Below are 18,476 nucleotides of genomic sequence, written 5' to 3' on the forward strand. Positions count from 1 at the left end.
AAAACTTACGGGGTTAGAATAAGTGATAAGTACCTTTTCAATAGTAAAATTTTACTCTTCTAGATTCTACTGAATTAAATTCTCTGCTCATTATTACTACTATTATTTGGTTAACTTTGATCATTATTATTACAGATAGTCATCTCATTGTCCAGTAAGGAATTAAATGCCTATTCCAAAGCTGGGGCTGTAGCAGAGGAAGTCTTGTCATCAATCCGAACAGTCATAGCCTTTGGGGCCCAAGAGAAAGAAATTCAAAGGTCTGTTCCTTTAATTTTGACAATAAGGGTTTAGTTTTAGTTTCTCTCAAGGCTATTACATTGTGTTGTGTCTTTTTAAGGTATACACAGAATCTAAAAGATGCAAAGGATGTTGGCATTAAAAAAGCTATAGCTTCAAAACTGTCTCTTGGTGCTGTGTACTTCTTTATGAATGGAACATATGGACTTGCTTTTTGGTATGGAACCTTCTTAATTCTCAGTGGAGAACCTGATTATACCATCGGAACTGTTCTTGCTGTAAGTCTTGTTTGAGAACAAAGGTATCTAGCCTAGATAATCTGTTCTTGCCTAGAGTAAATTAAAAATTTATCTTTGTATGATGGTTATTTAAAGGTGGATATTCTCAATAAACAAATATTTATTTACTTCAAATGGTTTGTATATACCTTTAAATTATAGTTATGCATTGGTGGGATTTACTTATCTAGGTGTTTTAGCATCTGCTAAAAGCTTTTAGAAGACTCATAATAGAATTTTCTACTGAGAAACAGAGTTTTCTTAGTCTGGTAGTCAAAAAGACCAATCTCTAGTGAGACTTCTTTTTAATCTTGCTGAAATAAAATGGTACCCTACATTCACCTTGCTAAATGTCTTCTGTAAATATTCTATATATTAGACTCTTCCTCTGTCCTATCAGTATATGGTAATGTTAAAAACAGACTCTATACAGCTCTGTCTAAATCATAATTTAGGGGTTTTTTTAACTTTTAAGGGTTACACATTAAAGTATTATTTATTCACTTATCCTCCCAAGTTTCAACAATAAACAAATCAGCTCAGGATTAAGAACCATTTGTCTTGTTGAACTAAATTGATCTGCTCTCTCTACTTCAGTTCTCATTTGGCTTTTCTATTCTACATAGTTGGGGTTTTTTTTCTGTCAACTAAAGTCATCTTTTGAACTTGAGACTTTCATTTTTAAGATTTTAAGCTATTCATTTATTTCTAATAAATGAAAATTGAGCATGAGGAATGTTTAGCACATCTTTCCTCCTCACATTATGTGTGACTGTAGGTAAATAACTTGCTAAGCTTTAGCTTCCTCATCTATAAGATAGAGAAAATAGTATTTAGCTTGTAGGATACTTTACTTATTTGACTTTTTACAGAGATGTGTGTATCTGAAAATGGAAAGGGAAACACTAATAAAATAATTAAGAAAAGTTTACAAAAAATTAGTCCAGGGTTTCTAAGATAGTGAAATCTATAACATCTTTCTCTTGAAAGTTAAGAAGTTAATCAGAATGGAGAAGAGTACAGCTCACCTCCTCACCCCTCATGGTTCATGTATTGCCAGCACTCTTCAGTAAGCAGATTTTTCTTCTTAGCTTCCCAACAGGTTATAACATCAAGATGATGGAACAATTAGAAGTTATCGTACACTAGGAAAAGGCAAACTGCATTTCACTCAGCTAATATTTCCTTTATATTTGGAGACATCTTTCCTTCCTTTTCCTACCTAATTTCTCTAATATCTCTGCGTCTCAACCAAGTGCACACTTTATTCTGTTGTTCCTCTTACATAAGGATAAATCTTTTTTTTTTATTCCTGTAGGTTTTTTTTAGTGTAATCCATAGTAGTTATTGCATTGGAGCAGCAGCCCCTAACTTTGAAAGCTTCGCTATAGCCAGAGGAGCTGCCTTTAATATTTTCCACATTATTGATAAGGTAAGACTTCTAATTGCTTTGAAAGATAGGAAACCAAAATGCAGGAACACTCATTTCACTAAAACAAAAAGATGGGCAAAATCCACCTTGGCCAATTGGCTGTAGAAAGAGAGATTGTTTCAAATCTTCTACAAGGAAATTGTGTTTTATTGAAATCTTCATATCTAAATACATATCTAAAGCAGAAAGAGAAACATAGTAAAAGAAAACCCATCTTGAAACTATTTTTAGGATACACAAAGTGTCACCTTAGTTTCTTGAGGATTTATAATGTCATCTTTTTTTTCTAAGAAACCTACTATAGATAACTTTTCAACAACAGGCTGCAAATTGGAATGCATAGAAGGAACTGTGGAATTTAAAAATGTTTCTTTCAGTTATCCATCAAGACCATCTGTCAAGGTAGGTAAAATTTAGTTATAGAAATGTATGGTTCTCTAATATTATCGTCAACTGGCTAGGATCTCCTCTTATGAGACTGAGGATCAGTTTGACCAAGATTTGGCTATTCTACTTAGAGACTTGAAGAGAGAGAGAGAGAGAAAGGGACAGAGACAGAATGAGAAAAAGGAAAGAAGGAAAGATAGCTTGGTAATGGGCAAATAACTCTGAAAGAGCTAGTTATATTTTGCAGCTTCTTATCTATATTCAACTGAATAAAACATTTTCATCTCCCAGGAATGTTTTTGCTCTGGTTTGGGAGCACATCACAAGTGTCTTGGGTTGCTGATGCCCCCCATTGGTGGTCTGGATGTTTTCCCACTCAGCATAGATAGTTCATTTTAACTTTCTAAAGAGTACAAACTGGGGGAATTGTGCACATGTTGTGTCTTTCCCTTCTCCATTTTCTTGGGCATCTTTGCTTCAGTTTCTTTCTCTCTCACTTTTATACACACACACATACACACATACACAAGCATGCATACATGTGCACACATGCAAACACACTCAGTATAAAATGCATCCTTTTCCCTCTATCATTCAGCCTTTGACAAGTTCTTATAAAAAAAAAACTGCTTCCCTCTTTTATTGTCTTCCTACTTATTAGTGTATTTATCAAAAAAAAGTAGGTAGTGTTAAAGATTGCAAAGAGTAATTTCTAATAAAATAACTGTTTTGTAAAAAAAGATGACATGATTTTAAGTGAAATTGGTAAAGTTACTAGTGCCATCAACCTTTAATGTCTTTTAAAGTGTCCAAATATCCCTTGCATAATTTCATCAAAAAAGATCTATCTACTCTTGCTTCCTTATTATTCTCTTAAGTCTTTGAAATCCTCTTTTTAAAGCCCTTTGTTTTTTAAAAAAGTTTTGTTACTTAATTACCATTACTGGAATAGTGTTGTCTTTTTTCATTTTTCTTAGCATAAATAGAGCACTTTAACTCCATTTTGCAACTGCATTTGGGTTGGCTTCCTGAAGAATAACACACTGATTTTGCATGCACTGATGTTGCATGGTAAAGTGCTTCCTGAGTTTTAAAGGACTATTTTTTAAAATAACATTTGAAACACAGCCTCTTTTATTAAACTGAAAAATGAATAATTACCCTCCAAAAGTCCACCAAGTTTAAATAAATAAAACACAGATTATTCCAAAGAAAGAACAAAGCCAATTCTAGAGTAAAAGTACAGGTGGGAGAGGAGGTACTCCCACTGGGAGTCCCCAGTTTCTTACCTCCTTTAGAGAATTCTTCTCTGCTTGGCCCTTTGAAGGTTTTATGTTTGTCTTTTTTAAAGACTACTTCTTTATGAATGAGAAGATCAAAGTAAAAGAACCCAAGGGAATATTACCATGTATAGGGCAAATGCAAGCAAGGATAGATGAGAGTTTCTCAACAGGATCATTGTTGTCATTTTGGCAGGTAAATTATTTGTGAGGTTCCTCTTATATTGCAGATCCATGGGACACTAAATGCTAGTAGCATTCCCCAGTTATTGAGAAAATTTTTAAAGTACTCTCCACAAGTTGAAATGTCCCTGTGAGATACACAGCTAGAAAAGGAGGGTTTTTAGTGGTGAAATCCCATTCATGGGAATCCCTAAAAAGTCTGCTGATTGTTTTATTTTGGAATATGTTTTGTGATAATGTCAAATAAATTCTAAGAAAGAACTTTCTTAAATAGCTAACAGAGATATGTGGAAGGATTCATTCAGTTTTTACAAGTTAGAAGATAAAACTTTCGTAACTTTGGTAGTCATTAAATTCACAAAAAGTATTTCATTTGAAAATATGAAAAAAAAAGTTTACTGTGGCTAGTTAATAGTCTATGAATGCTTTTTTTTTTCTTTTTTCTTTTTTTTTTTAGGGCCACGGCTGCAGCATATGAAAGTTCCCAGGCTAGGGGTTGAATTGGAGTTGGAGCTACAGGTCTATACCACAGCCACAGCAATGCCGGATAAAAGCCCCATCTGTGACCTGCACCACAGTTCACGGCAGTGCTGGATTCTTAACCCACTGAGCGAGGCCAGGGACCAAACCCACATCCTCATGGATGCTAGTCAGGATCATAACCCATTGAGCTGCAATAGGAACTCCATAGTCTGTGAGATCTTAATTTAGATCTCCTTTTCATATAGAGAGGTGGTTAGAGATTTTTTACTATTAGTTTCTAAAATTATGTAGGTTATTATTATACACATATTTTATGAAACAAACATAATAAGATCTAATTTGTTTTTTAAGTGCCAGAGACAAATTTGTCTTGTTTATAATTATCCATTAAATTTCTGAAAGTATGTAAATTATAGTCTTATTTATCCTAGTTTTATGGAATTTTTTCCCATACATTCCAATAGATTCTGAAAGGCCTGAGTCTCAAAATTAAGTCTGGAGAGACAGTAGCCTTGGTTGGACCCAGTGGCAGTGGAAAGAGTACAGCAGTCCAGCTTCTGCAGAGGTTATATGATCCTGATGACGGCTTTGTAAGTGCATCTTGCAAGATCTTTCATAGTTTACATGAAGAGATTTGGAAATGCCATCTACTGCAGAGAACTCATAGCTAAATAGACTTTTAATTTTTAATACTGGAGCTGGGAAAGAAGCCATATCGTTTTCTTTCCTGAGTATTTACTCAACAAATATTTATTAAGCACCTACTATGCACCAGACATTGTTCTAGATACTGGAAATACATTGATGAACAAAGCATAAAAACCTCTTTGCCCTCATCAGGTTTACATTCTAATTAGGAGAGACAGACAATCAAAAAGTAAGTAAATTGTATATGTTAGAAGGTAATAAATACTGTATAGAAAAACAACATAGTAATTTGTAGTACCCAGAACTTAGCAAGAATTTGTTTCTCAAAAAAAAATCCCCAAAAGATGTAACTGTAGAAAATAGCACTCTCATTTCTTCTGTCATCCATATGTTGCAATTAACTTTCTCATCCTTGTAAATGGCATAGAGAACAAGACTATGATAGTCACAGAAGCATAATTCTTAATGCTTCTATTCAGATTTTTAACTGTTATTTTTTTTAATCTACTCTTCTAAAACTTCAGCTTGACTTCTTAAGTCTTCATTTGGAATAAACTAGACTCATGTATCCATGCTAATATTGCATAAATAAATTATTGGATAAACATTCCATATATAAACCAGTTGCATAGAAAACCTATGCCCAGGCAGAATAGTTGTTGGTAAGAAATACTAGTGTTATAATTATCGAATCTTGGCTTCTATCATTAGAATATGTTTGGGTAATGGGTATTGGTACTATCTATGAAGACAGTATTCATTTATTATTTACGACAGTGAATAGAATACACTTTTACCTTTTGCAAAGGAGTAAGGTGTTGAGCAGAAGGAAGGATAATTCCTAGAAAAAAATGCAAAGGTCACATCAGTCTTAAAGTAACAAAACTGAAGTTTTTTACTTGGATCTACCTTATGACATTTGTGGCTCCTAGAGTATATATTTTCATAACCCCTGATTTGTGGATCTTAGAGTAAAGATGTTAAGGTAGTTTAGCAAGATTTTAAGTCAATTTTTTTTCAGGTTTTATTAGGTCTCGTCTATGAGGAAGAGTCTGTTTGCAATATACATGCTATAAATATTTTATAAAAATATAGTCAATCTTTGATTCCTGACAAAACCTGCTTCTCAGTTTTGTTTTGGACTAGTAAAAAAGACTCTAAACCCATTGTAGTGAAAGGCATCACAGAATGATTCATTCCTTTGGATTGGCAGATCACAGTAGATGGTAAGGACATCAGAACTTTAAATGTGCAGCATTATCGAGAACATTTTGGAGTGGTCAGCCAAGAGCCTGTTTTGTTTGGGACCACAATTAATAACAATATTAAATATGGACGAGATAGTGTGACTGATGAAGACATTGAGAATGCAGCAAAGGAAGCAAATGCTTATGATTTTATAATGGAGTTTCCCAAAGTAAGTATACTGTCTGACCTGTGTTCTTAGCTTAGAGCTAAAGCCTGAAATATTACAAAATAAGATAATAAGACAATAACTTCTATAGAGTAGGGGGAGTATGATTAATTTTTGCATTGTCCTAGATGAAACATCTATAAAAGAGAGAGCATGGTAACAAATGAAAGAAGTACATCATTGAAAGCTCAATTTTTAATCTATTTATTTCTTACTGATTCTCACTGCAAATGGAAAAGAAAAAAATTAAGGATATGTTAAAATATAACAAAGAAATATGAGCCAAAATCATTGGTCCAAGCTGAGAAACGATCTATCTGTAAAATGTTGATTTGCAAGGCCATCTTGTGGCTAAGAGTGGGAATGTCATACACAATGTTCACATCAGTTCTGTGATAAGGCAAAAGAAAAAATATCATTGTTTTTAGAAGTACATGGAGCTGATATAGGATAAAATGTGAAATTATAGTTGGAAATAGGTACAATAACCTGTTTTTTTCTATTAGGACATATAAGATTCTAACAGGTATTTGGAATTGATGGAGAGCTATAAAAATATTTATTTATATTTCTCAAAGTATTTCTTTATCTCTGTCATCCAAAATTGTTGTGGGAGCACCTTGTGAAATATGAAAGGATGAGATCTGAAATTAAAATACAGATAAAATTACACCATCCCAGAAGGCAACACTAACAAAAATAGTTTGCTTTAATGGATATATTTTACAAACTGTACTACATGGGTAATAATATTTTGTTTGTTTTGTTTTCTCTTTTTCATAAAAACTTTAGTTATGCCAGCCATTATCTCCTATCCCCATTATTTAGGGTCATATTTGGGACAGCAAACATTAAGGTTTTAAGGTCATTCTTTGCCTTGTGGTTTGGGAAAATGGAAACTTCTTTTCTTTGACCCTTCGACACTTTCAGTAATTTCCTTTCCTCAAAATATCAATGATCTTCAGTTTCCCGCTTGAAATTAGGGAGTTTTCTGGTGCCTCTTAAATCATTTACTATAAGTTATGACTTGCTTTTACTAAAAGTCCAATATTTACACAAAGATGTTCCTTGCTATAAATCTAATAGTAAATCCTAAAGATACAATCCAAAGAACAAATTAAAGATTCTGGTTTATTATGATGGAAACCAAATTCCACAGCCATGGTTAACCAGAGAAATAAGAATAAGCATAATAATAAATAAAAGTTCCAGAAGCGGTTAATTCATATAAGTGAAAATTTAGGGTAAGTTATGCTCAAAAATAAATACCATTACTCCTTCTATGACATACATATATTTTTAACTTACTATATTAGGATTAATTGATACTTGCTAGCCTTTTCACATAAACAGCCATAAAACTGGCTATAATATATGAGGCATAGAACAGTCATTTCCAAGTATCGGATAATCTCTCTTTGATTCCTGAGAGAAAGGAAACTCATGGAGAAAGTCCATGAATCTCAACATGGTGCCAGGCAACAAATATCTGACCACATCTGTAAAATGGAATCCATACAGAACATGGCAGGCCCACTGAGCTGAAATACAGAGATAAAATTTCAGGGCAGTTTAAGCAACTGGAGAGGCAATGAGAAGGCTGAGGACATAAAGTGAGGGGCAAAAGTCCATGCAGACATCTCTTGGGAATCCCTCTCTGAGGATAAGATTACCTATTACTTACCAGAGAGCAGCTACGACGAAGCTGAAAGTAGAATAGAAATACTAGAAGTCAAGCGATGTGGTGGAGATGTTGAAAACACAGCCCAGCCAGAGTAGAGAGATCACATTAATGCCTTTAAAAAAATAAATAAATAGCAGGCACATAGCTGATAGACCAAAAAAGTCACACCTTAGGAGTGTAGTCCACACTTTCAAGTAAGGCTGATTCTAGACCTGCTCTAACAAATCCGAATACCAAGATCACCAAAGGAGACAGAACTTGGATGTTGGGTGCTGCCAAGTTCTGAGACATTCTACACATTCACCCCAACAAAGCATGAAATCAAGATTATACAGTTCAAGATAATTAGTCAATATTTGAATTGGCTACTAGGACAAAAATCAACATTTTCTTTAGAAGAAAACAGAATTTAGAGTCTCTTCAACATACCATATACAGAATTCAGTGTATATTTTATAATACCTAGAAATGCAAAGAAACAGGAAACTGATCCATTGGAAAGAAAACATAATCTAAATAATCTATGTATTTATGCACTTAAGAAAAGCTTCAAAATGCATGAAGCAAAAACTGGTACAGCTGAAAGGAGAAATACACAAATCCACAATGTTAGTTGAAGGCTTTAGTACTTGATAGAACAAGCAGGCAGAAAATCACAAAAGATATAGATGACCTGAGCAATACTATCAACAAATTGGATCTGATATTTATAGAACACTCCCACCCAGTAACAACAGAAAACATTCTTCTTAGGTGCACATGGAATAATAGTAAGTCACTGAGATAAACAGTATTCTGGACCATTAAAGGGAAGAACTTTTTATAGTTTCAAAGGAATTATATAAAATATGTTCTTGGGCCATAATGGAATTAAGATGTAGAAATGAATAACAAATATACCTGGAAAATCCACAAATACTTGAAAACTAACCTGTTTTTAAATAATCTATGGCTTAATGGGGAAGTTTAAAGGAAAATTAAAAATTATTTTGAACTAAATAAAAATGAAAATGCAAAGTATCAATATTTGTGAAATATGTTTGATCCTTGAACAATTTGGGTTTGAACTGTATATGTTCACTTATACATGGACTTTTTCAGTAAATATATGCTGTAGTACTACATGATCAATGGCTGATTAACTTTGAGGATATGGAGATGGAAGACTGACTGTAAAGTTATACTTGTATCTTTAACTGCACAAGGGTTTCATAACCTGCTGAGAGCCACAACAGGAACTCCCTAGAAGTTAAAAGTTTTAGTAAGAGTATTTAAACTTAAATCCTTGAAGAAATGAACTTTGTATCAGAAACTTAGCCAACAGAATATTATTAATTATGCTTCATTAATTCTGGAAATTTCCTTCAACCTCAAATATCTAATCATATTGACTTTGCTAAAGATGCATATACAAAACAAAGTCCTAAAAAGTCTCCCAAGATTTAAAAAAGTTTTGTAAAAGGAGTTAGTTTTTGCAGTAATTTTTTCAGAATATTTTTCAGAATATCAGGAAGGAAATTGCAAATAATATATTAAATTGGTAATAAAAATTTCAAATAATAGCTAAGTAGTTGTACTACAATGTTTCTTTTAAAAATACCAATGCATGGGAGTTCCCAATAGCACTATCACTGCCTCACCTTGGGTCACTGCTGTGGCTTGAGTTCCATCCCTAGCCTGAGAACTTCCACATGCTAGAGAAGCGGCCAAAAAGTTTAGTAAATAAATAATTTAAAAAATAAAAATACCGGCGTTCCCCTCGTGGCTCAGTGGTTAGAATCCGACTAGGAACCATGAGGTTGCAGGTTCGATCCCTGGCTTTGCTCAGTGGGTTAAGGATCTGGCGTTGCTGTGAGCTGTGGTGTAGGTCGCACATGCAGCTTGGATGCCACATTGCTGTGTCTCTGGCATAGGCTGGCGGCTGTAGCTCTGATTAGACTCCTAGCCTGGGAGCCTCCATATGCCGCAGGTGCTGCCCTAAAAGGACAAAAGACAAAAAAATAAAAATAAAAATACCAATGCATTCTAAAAATATCTTTAAAACTTTGGAAAATGTTCAAATTAATATTAATCTTCCTTAAAATCTCTGATTATCCTGTGTTCTCATTTTTTTTAGTCCTAGCCAAATTTTTCTTCACGAGATTCTCTTTTTTTCTTTTTTTTAGCTGCACTCGAAGCACATGGAAGTTCCCGGAACAGGAATGAAATATGAGCCACATCTGTGAACTGCATCACAACTGTGGCAATGCCAGATCCTTAACCTTTTACACCAGGCCAGTAATCGAACTGGCAATGCCACAGAGACAAGCAGGTCATTAATCTACTGTGCCACAGTGGGAACTCCTAGATTCTTTTTTGCAATAGCTGTTTATTTTACAAAGAACAAATCATAGGTCAATACCAGTCACACTGAAGTGGTGATTAAGCTGTTATTAAAATACAATCGTGTAAATTAGGAGATTGGGATTAATTTACACATATTCTATATATAACTAGATAAGTAACAAAGACCTACTGTATAGCACAAGGAAATCTACTCTGTAATAACCTTTATGAGAAAAGAATCTGAAAAGGGGTGGATATATGTGTGTGTGTGTGTGCGTGTGTGTGTGCGTGTATAATATTCACTTTGCTGTACAGCTGACACTAATACAACATTGTAAGTCAACTAAACTCCAAAAAAATTTTAAAAATCACAACTGTGATTGCCGTTTCTTTTTCTGATCTTCTGACATTCTGTTTTTGTTCTCTTTCCTGTTTTTGTTAGAAATTTAATACGTTGGTAGGGGAAAAAGGAGCTCAAATGAGTGGAGGACAAAAACAGAGAATTGCGATTGCTCGAGCTTTAATTCGAAACCCAAAGATTCTGATCTTAGACGAGGCTACATCTGCCCTAGACACAGAAAGTGAATCAGTAGTTCAAGCTGCACTGGAGAAGGTAAATAAACAGATTTATTTATTATTTTCATATTCCTGGTTTCTCATTGCTTTTAAATACAAGAAAGTATGGCTGCATAGTAGATTATTTATTAATTTCAAAGCCCTTCTTAAGGTATGGGTGTAGGACTTCATCTTTGTAAAAACTCCTATGATAATTATATAAAGTGATTTGGAGGAGAAGAGAAGGTGTTATCCTTGGTGTTAAAAATACATAAGAGGCGTAGTTCCTGTTGTGGCTCAGCAGTAACAAACCTGAGGAAGCAGGTTAGATCCCTGGCCTCAACTCAGTGGGTTCAGGATCTGGCATTGCCATGAGCTGTGGTGTAGGTCGCAGTCAGGGCTCGGATCGCATATTGCTGTGGCTGTGGCTGTGGCTGTGGTGTAGACCAGCAGCTGCAGCTCCGATTCAACTCCTGGCCTGGGAACTTCCATAGGCCAAGGGTATGGCCCTAAAAAGACAAAAAATAAAATAAGAGGCTCATAACCAAGTAATCATTCCATATGTACCTCCATTTCAGCAGGTCTGCACTTTCCATCTCCCCAGAGTATCCCCACATCCTACCACTATCACAATTATTCATCCCTTTTCCTTTACACAATCCTTATACACACCTGTGGGATTCTCTTTTCTGACCACTTTTCCTCTTTAGGGCAACCCCAGAGTGCACATTTTAACTTAATTTCACTTCAAGTGGAGAAGCATACAGCATGGTTTGCCTTGACCTTTATCCTCCTTCAACAGCCCCGGGCCCTCAAACCTCACACTGGCTTTCTGCTCACTGCAAGCTGCAGCACATGCTTCATGACCACAATGCAGTCATGGCCCTTTACCAAACTGCACTGTGTCTGGGAGGATAGTTAATGATGGTGGTATGAAAAACCACAGAATCCTTTTTTCAATGGCCATACCTTTTTTGAAATCATGGCCTTCAAACTCTTTAGAAGGCATAATGGCACGTTTTACTTTGAGCTTGTCTGAAAATATGTTGTGTTTTTCTCTCTAAAAAAATTACAGGTTTTTCTTTTTTAAATACTGATTTAGGTGACCAGAAATGGATACTGGCAGTCAGAGTACCCTCTGCTTATTGAAAAATGTATTAGTTACCGTTATTAACTTCCAAATCAGATTTTTTTTTTTCTTTTTGCCTTTTCTAAGGCCATTCCTGCAGCACATAGAGGGTCCCAGGCTAGGGGTCTAATCGGAGCTGTAGCTGCCAGCCTACGCCAGAGTGATAGCAACACGGGATCCTAGCCGCATCTGCAACCTACACCACAGCTCATGGCAACACCAGATCCTTAACCCACTGAGCAAGGCCAGGGATTAGACCCGCAACCTCATGGTTCCTAGTCGGATTCATTAACCACTGAGCCACGATAGGAACTCCCCCAAATCAGATTTTATAAGTTTTTATCCTAGTTTCTATCCTGTGATGAGAGTGCTCATATTTCTTAATTTCATAAATTAAACAAGTGATATGAAAATCCATGTTTATTGTGGACACTCTGCCAATTTGGTTCATTTTAGTGGAGAGGAAGTGATGATTCCCTCAAAAGCATGGCTCATACTTTATTCATTTTTTTATGCTTAGAAATTAGGCCAGGACTCTGTCTATAGAATATCCTTAAATTGTGTTTATTAATTGTAGTGTTTAGTTACCTTGGGGTTGCATGTACTGAGAATGATTACACTTAGCCGTCTCAAATTACATAGATTTTTTTTCTAGTTTTATTGAGATATAATTGACATACCATATATAAGATTTTTTAAAAATACATTATAATCGGCTCTGACATTGGTTAGAGGTTAGATGTTGTGCCCGTTGTCTCCAATATGTTAATAACTTCAGTCAATCCCACCTTGTTCAGACTTTGAAATTGTTGCTTAGTGACATAATAAACTAACAAATATTTTTCTCACTGGTTAAAATGAAGTCTGTATCATAAGTGAAAAGAGGGGAGTTCCCGTCGTGGCGCAGTGGTTAATGAATCCGACTAGGAACCATGAGGTCGAGGGTTCGATCCCTGCCCTTGCTCAGTAGGTTAACAATCCGGCGTTGCCGTGAGCTGTGGTGTAGGTTGCAGACGCGGCTCGGATCCCATTTTGCTGTGGCTCTGGCTCTGGCCGGGGGGCTGCAGCTCCAATTAGACCCCTAGCCTGGGAACCTCCATATGCCGTGGGAGCAGTCCAAAGAAATAGCAAAAAGACAAAAAAAAAAAAAAGTGAAAAGAGAAGGATGCAAGATATTTATAAACTATTGCTCCGAGTATTTTAAATATATATAAAATATATACATATTTTATAAATATATAAATATACATTTATATATACATATTGTGTATTTATATATTCAATTACTGTTGCTATTTTCCAGTTTTTTTGGGTTCTTTTGGTCTTTTTAGGGCTGTACCCGCAGCATATGGAAATTCCCAGGCTAGGGATCCAATCAGGGTGTCTACACCACAGCCACAACAACGCTAGATCCGAGCCACATCTGTGACCTACCCCATAGCTCACAGCAACACCGGCTCCTTAACCTGCTGAGCAAGACCGAGGATCAAACCCACATCCTCATGGATTCTAGTCGGGCTCGTTCCTGCTGAGCCATGACGGGAACTCCTGTTTTCCAGTTTTTAAAGAGAGGAATTAAATCAGCATTGTCTGCTTTAGGTAGGCTTTGCTGATCTTTTGTGGGGTGAGGGTAGATGGTAGCAAATGGAGTGACAGTAGCATGATAAACTAGATTAAATATATGTGCCTCAGTATATAATTGACTTGTGGTAAAGAGAATTAAAACACAGGCAAGGAAATGAAGACACCAGTGCCATGAGAGCTCCCTTTACACTCACCACACAGATGGTTATTATAGAATCAAGCCTTTAATGAGGTCCCCTCCTAAGGACCTCACCTAAACTTCCAACAGATATCATTTGTGTTCTGCCTAAGAACTCTCAGACCCAGTGGCATGATATGGCTTAACCCACAGCAGTTAGCAGATTTTTATACCTCAAAATATCATGTAAACCACTAACCAAAAAGAGGGAACAATTAAATGTATTCTTTACTGGTAAATGCTGCATCCACCTCTCTCCACACCCAGCCTTCACATATCCCCCCAACCCTTCCTCTCCCGTTGTCTTCCTTTTACCTGAATCTCTGAAATCAGTAAAACTAATCTATCAATTTGATTGATAAAGGAATCAAATCAATAGTTTACTGGAGCAAGGGATAGATTTTGACTGAAATGGGGCATGAGGGAAATATCACTCTTGTCCTCACTTGGATTACTGTAATAGCTATCTCTTATATCCACTTCAGTCTGTCCTCAACACAGCAACCAGATGATATTAAAATGTAAATTTGATCATGTTGTGCTTCTGTTTTAATCTTAGGTGACTCCTTATCTCACTTTTCACTCTAATTCCTTACGATAGCTACAGAGTTCTGTGGAGTTAGGCATTAAGCTCCTTCTGGAGTTTGACATCCCACCACTCTACTCCACATTGGCTACACCTTAAACATACGATAGCAGTTTTCATCAACTAACATACTATTTATTTATTTATTTGTTTTGTTTGTTTCTCTCACTTTCCCTGCTGGAATATCTACTCTCTGTTGTCAAAGGCATTAATTGATTAACTGCAGTGTATCCTGCAATAGAACAATGTCTGGCCTTTATTAGACAACCAATAAATATTTGCTGAATGGTATTTGGATGAGGGTGATATAGAATAGTTCCAAGACTCAAAGTGCTCTTTTTTGGAGTTCTTAGTTTAGGCTTGCTAAAATCCAGTTTGGCTTCACTAATCTTGTTTAAGAGGAAGACCTAGGGTCAGTGGGTAAAGATCTATGCCACAAGCTATGAAGTTCCACTCTGCTACTGATTTGGACCTGACATGCCAATGCAACAGCTTCCAGGCTGTCCTACTATGAGGAGGCATGGTGGTGAACACCTGCAGGCCCCAGGTGAAGCAGAAGAAGCTCACATTTATTTTAGGATAAAGTTTGTGAACGCCTTTGAAATATTAAAAGTTGTATGCAAGTCTAAGGAATAATTATTATTAACTGAGTTTCAGTGACCCTACATCAGTGGAGAACCTTTGAAAAGCCCCTTTAAAAAGGGCAGAATCAAACACTGTATCTCTTCAGAAAAATCTACCAATGCGCTTTGTAGATTTTATATACATAGAGATTTATATATAATATTGAGGGGTTTATAGATCCCTCGAAGCCATTCATAAGTCATTATTTTAGGTGTAATAAAGGAACACATGGTTGATAATAACTAATCCTTACAAGATCCCAATGAGTTCATACATTTATTTTCCTATTTTATGAATGTACACACCGAAGTAACAGCTGGGAAGCAGTGAAGTCAGAACCTGGACCCAGATAGTCAGCCCTCTGGTTCATTTGCATAATCACCATGGTGTATTGCCTCAAGATTATATATCTGCCAGGGACTGAAGATAAATTTGAAACCAGATCATTCTTTGAAACTAGCCTCTTATTAAACATAGACTTACTTATATGGTCTAGCAATTCCACTTTTGGGTATGCAGCCAAAAAATTGAAAGAAGGAGCTCAAACAGATATGGGTATACTAATGTTTATGGTATACAGTAATGGCCATACCCATTATGGCCAAAAGATAGAAACAAAGCAAATGTCCATTGGCAGATGATGAATGAACAAGATATGGTATATATAAACAATGGAATAGTACTCAGTCTTAAAAAGGAAGAGGGTTTTGTTTGTTTGTTTGTTTGCTTTTTATGGCCACATGGTCAATAAATGAAAGTTTTATGGCCACATGGTCAGTAAGATTCCAGGCTAGAGGTGGAATCAGAGCTACTGCTGCCCCTCCACACCACAGCCACAGCAACACCAGATCCGAGTCGTATCTGTGACCTACACCACAGCTCATGGCAGTGCCAGATCCTTAACCCACTGAGTGAGGCTAGAGATTGAACCTGAATCCTCATGCTACTAGTTAGATTCATTACCACTGAGCCACAATGGGAACTCCAAAAAAGAAGGAAGGAAATTCTGACACATGTTACAATGTGGATGACCTTAGAAGATGTATGCTAATTGATATGACAGACACAAAAAGACAAATATTGTATGATTACACTTATATGGGACACCTAGACTAGTAAAATTCGTAGACAGAAAATTGAATAGAGGTTACCAGGGACTAAGGGAAGGGGAGAATTGTAAGTTGTTTAAAGGGAATAGAGTTTCAGTATGTGACTTTGGAGAATGGAGGGTGGTGATGGTTCCACAACAATATGAATGTACTTGAAACCACTAAATTATACACCTAAAATGTTAAAATTATTTTAAAATTTTGGTAATTTTACCACACACACAAAAAAATGATCTAAGCCTGAGCATTACAGAAGGAACTGGCCTCACAAGGAGGACCCCACCCTTTAAAATGGTTAGAAGGACAGCACAGCAAATATAGGCAATATTTTATAAAAACTTTATTGGAGTATAATCCATAAAAATATTGAGTCACTAGGAAGTAGAACTGAAACTAGTATATTGTAAGTAAGGTATATGTCAATTAAAATTTTTGTTTTAATAATTAGATTGCTAAATTTCATGTTCTGTGTATTTTACCAGCATTTTTATTAAAAAAAAAAAAATCTATCTTCTTCCCAAGACCACACTGCCTTTTTGGAAAATAACCAGAAAACGTACCCCAGATTGAGGCTCCCATGTAGGCTTATAATGGATTCATTTTTGTCCTTTTAAGCTGCTTATTTTGATCCTATCATCTATCTAGCTAGTGAATTTTTCTTCCACAAATGATTTTAAATCCTTACTACTTAGCGAAAGTCTTTAAAAAATAATAAAATTCTTTAAAATATAGCAAAATATTTCCTCATGATATGGATAAATATCTTAGTGACTTCTGTGAATTTTAATTATTCCTAGGTTTGTCCTCCCCTACAAATAAGGAAAATTCCTATATAAAATATTGATTTTTCTAACTGCTACAAAGTAAAATATCTTTAGTATAGTATTTATTGGTCAGGGCTCTGGGCTAGATAAGCTATTATTTTCCCCTGGAATAAAGATGAGCTAATTACTGTAGCATTTTCTCTCTTTATCTGCCATTTACTTCATCATTACTTTTTGTTGTAAATTTCTCCACTTTATTAGCTTGTTAATAAAGTTAAATGAAGGAAAAGGGTTTTCAGCGACTGTAAATAATTTCATTATCCCCAATCGTTAACTTGTTTTTGTTATTTAAAAGTGAGAATGGGAGTTCCTGTTGTGGCGCAGTGGTTAACAAATCTGACTAGGAACTATGAGGTTTTGGGTTCAATCCCTGGCCCTGCTCAGTGGGTTAAGGATCCGGCGTTGCCATGAGTTGTGGTGTAGGTTGCAGATGCGGCTCGGATCCCACTTTGCTGTGGCTCTGGCTCTGGCCGGTGGTTACAGCTCCAATTAGACCCCTAGCCTGGGAACCTCCATATGCCGTGGGAGCAGCCCTAGAAAAGGCAAAAAGACCCCAAAAAAAAAAAAAAAAAGAAAGTGAAAATGAAGACATTCCAGGTTATAAAAAGAAAACTTTGTACTGAAGAGTATTATTCCAGGTTCCTTATTAGGTAATATACATGACTTCATCTCAGTGTAGTTTTGTTTTGTTTGTTTTCTTTTTAAGGCCACACCTGCAGCATATGGATGTTCCCAGGCTAGGGGTCAAATCAGAGCTGCAGCCATCAGCCTGCACCACAGCCACAGCCTCACAGTTTCCAAGCTTATCTGTGACCTACGCAGCCGCTTTCGGCAACACCAGCTCCTTAAATCACTGAGCAAGGCCAGGGATCAAACCCACATCCTCAAGTACACTCTGTTGGATTCTTAACCCACTGAGCCACAACAGGAACTTTCAGCATAGAGTTTAGACTTAAAATGTATTTTCCTTTCTAATGGGCCTTAACCTAAGCATACATACATATTCACTTGCAAGTTGAAAAGACGAGGTTGGGGAGGTGTAAGTCCCTTATTGAATGTAACTAATTTCTAAGTTCCTGATATTTTTCTGTTTATCGTCACATTTTCCAAAAGATATTCTCAAGACAGGTGAAGTAATGTGATAGTAATTCTGTATCGTCCAGCTATGGAACTAGTGTTAACCCAGAAAGGCATCAAGCCAACTGGCTTTCAGTATCATAATTTTAAAACACCAATCTGGTCAAGATACCCCAAATTCTCTATTTCCCGTATAACTACCATAAGGATCTTCTTATAGTAGATGATCAGTTAAAATTTGGTAGTTAAAAAACATGCAAATTTGTTAAAGGTTTGTTGGACTGTATTCTTGAAGTACCAGGTACTAGGGTTTTCCAGGAGCCTCTTAAGGTATAAGAGAAGGTGGGGAGGTGGAGTAGATGAGCTGGTAGGGCTGCCTTCCGTCAAGAATTCAAACAGAGAAGTTGGAGTTCCCATCGTGGCGCAGCAGAAACCAATCTGACTAGGAACCATGAG

The 18,476-nt window shown here is 36.0% G+C and overlaps 1 protein-coding gene across 42 annotated transcripts in view; it reads left to right on the forward strand.

Moving 5' to 3' along the window:
- ABCB5 (ATP binding cassette subfamily B member 5) overlaps positions 1–18,476 on the forward strand; it is a 157,957-nt gene that overhangs the window by 55,360 nt on the left and 84,121 nt on the right. For 25 of the 42 annotated variants that reach the window (XR_014816812.1, XR_014816813.1, XR_014816811.1 and 22 more), the window contains 7 exons: positions 136–260; positions 341–518; positions 1,837–1,950; positions 2,242–2,352; positions 4,748–4,873; positions 6,145–6,348; positions 10,797–10,967. Coding sequence is in view for 39 of the 42 variants with exons in the window: in XM_084978436.1 (XP_084834562.1) it covers positions 136–260; positions 341–518; positions 1,837–1,950; positions 2,242–2,352; positions 4,748–4,873; positions 6,145–6,348; positions 10,797–10,967 (1,029 nt within the window). In the remaining 3 variants the exon portion in view is untranslated. The remainder of the gene's footprint in view (positions 1–135; positions 261–340; positions 519–1,836; positions 1,951–2,241; positions 2,353–4,747; positions 4,874–6,144; positions 6,349–10,796; positions 10,968–18,476) is intronic. The other 17 variants (XM_084978430.1, XM_084978417.1, XM_084978434.1 and 14 more) reach the window with 2 other exon arrangements.

This window comes from Sus scrofa, chromosome 9 (assembly GCF_054392235.1).
Source record: "Sus scrofa isolate SSC_HxYL_T2T_F1_AM1 chromosome 9, Sscrofa_HxYL_maternal_Yorkshire_Landrace_v2.0, whole genome shotgun sequence".
Taxonomy (NCBI): Eukaryota; Metazoa; Chordata; class Mammalia; order Artiodactyla; family Suidae; genus Sus; species Sus scrofa.